Below are 1,964 nucleotides of genomic sequence, written 5' to 3'. Positions count from 1 at the left end.
TTATTCCATGAAGTACTCGTTCATAAGGCCACAACTACAAAAAAACACGAAAAAAGTATATTTATGGGGTTGTTACAATATGTGTTCCTATGTAAAAATATAGTCTAACATCATATCTTACACATACAAGCTTAAAATTTTGAATTACTAAAGATTTAGTATTGATATACAGTTTTTTGTCTCTCCTGAAAAGTGCTGTTTTTGAGTTATTCCCTTATTCACTGGAGGCACAGAATTTAGTGGCATGCGAATAGAAATAACTCAGGCCCCGGAATCACAGACACAATAGAAAATCTATTGTGTCGTGGCCCGATCGGGCCGTTCGGGGCTCAATTGGTTAACGTACTTATCTAATAAATAATATATCAGTTATATTTCGATCAATATTTTGCATGATTACATAAAAATAAACTATGTTTTGATAGAATGCGATAGTTAGATATGCGCAATAAAGAATCGCTTAAGAAATATTTGAATTACAATCTTATCAATACCTATTGACACAAAATATTGAAATAAATGATTATATAAAATATGTGTTTATTACAAAAGCGCCACAAAAAACGGTCTGGTAGTCGGGAATAGGTCATTTCGGTAAATATTTTTTTTTATTTACAAAAATGGGTCGAAAAATCGGTGCTGCGTTTTTGTTTGTAGCCGTCTGTTTGCTTATGGTGAGTTTGGTAGTCACCATTTTTATTTCTAAATTAGAAAGATGTTCTATCACATCTTTGTTTAATAGAAAATCCAGAAAGAGTAGAGCTCTTGTTGTATGACGGTACATTGGGATCAGAGATCAAGGTACGCTGGTTCTTCCAGATAATACATTAAATTTGATAAAAATAAGTACCTTTCTGGAACATTCTGTGACTTTACAAAGGAAAACATATATGTACTTAAACAAATCTGCAAGATTCCAATAATATTAAATTACTAAAAAATGAAAATAGATTTCATGGACTTGTGTATAGATAATATGTATAATATTTTAAGAATTAGTAATATTGTAAGGGCTTTAATAAACTTAAGTATTGCAGAAAAGAAATAGTATAAAAAAATTCAGAATAGTTCATTATCTATTTGCCTGGAAAATTATTTCGATCAGCAAAAGTTATAACTTGACCCGATATCACAAGGGAATTAGATACCTACACTTACAAAAATTACTCTCAATAAATACAGAAATAAGACTGTCTTTTTTCCTCCAATTTACATCCCTCTAAAGAAAGAGACAGCAGCTGTCACCCTGATCCATCTTTAACATTCTATTGTATTTTTTTTTCAGCGACCAGTCACCGCGACATCCGTCCAACTGCCAGCAGTATATCCCCTAGTAAACATCCTACTACCATTACTGAACAACGTCTACAACCTCCTTCTATCTCTACTGTCAATTTTCGACACCCTCCCGCCATCCATCAGCTGTTTGATTCCTGTAGATCTGAGCGCTCTAGAAACTTCTTTATTGAAGTTATATTCCCAAGCGTTGGCCATTGTGAACTTCTTGAGATCATTGCCAGAATATGCAGTGGGCGCGAACCCTTCAACTCCTAGTTCAGGGGTTGCCAACATGCAAAACCTACTCTCGACTTTGGTATCAGCGATCACAGACTTGGCAGACGACGTTCTGGTTGGCATTGGCGGCAGTCTGTTACCAGGGTTACTCCAATTGGTTGTTATGGTCGTTCAAGCCGTGCTTAACCTGTTACTTTAAAGATTTAGACGCTAATCTTACCTGTTATCTAGAGTAAGCTGTTATATATTTAATAAATTGTTGAATCATTTAATTGAATGTTTTATTTAAACCTTGCTGTTATTTAATCGTAATAATTAATAGTAATATCTTTTTCGTTTTCTAAATAATAAGGTCGTGATATTCCTTTATCGGTGCATTAACAGGAAGCAAACATAGAGCTAGAGCAAGAGCAATAGCATTCTTTCGTGATCTTTTAGTGTAAACGAAA

The 1,964-nt window shown here is 33.9% G+C and overlaps 1 protein-coding gene across 1 annotated transcript; it reads left to right on the top strand.

The window, feature by feature from the left end:
* The first annotated feature begins 620 nt into the window (after window positions 1-620).
* Window positions 621-1,718, top strand: LOC149476296 (uncharacterized). The gene is made up of 2 exons (XM_089712077.1): window positions 621-674; window positions 1,286-1,718. Exons 1-2 carry the CDS (start codon window positions 621-623, stop codon window positions 1,712-1,714), a joined length of 483 nt encoding a protein of 160 aa, XP_089568203.1. The 3' UTR covers window positions 1,715-1,718.
* Window positions 1,719-1,964: the final 246 nt, after the last annotated feature.

The sequence above is a fragment of the Colias philodice genome, chromosome 28 (assembly GCF_061535455.1).
Source record: "Colias philodice isolate Cphi_HAF_F1 chromosome 28, ilColPhil1 Martin Lab GWU primary, whole genome shotgun sequence".
NCBI classification, from domain to species: domain Eukaryota; kingdom Metazoa; phylum Arthropoda; class Insecta; order Lepidoptera; family Pieridae; genus Colias; species Colias philodice.
Note: the sequence above shows the minus strand (reverse complement) of the source record. Positions and strands in the feature narration are given on the sequence as shown.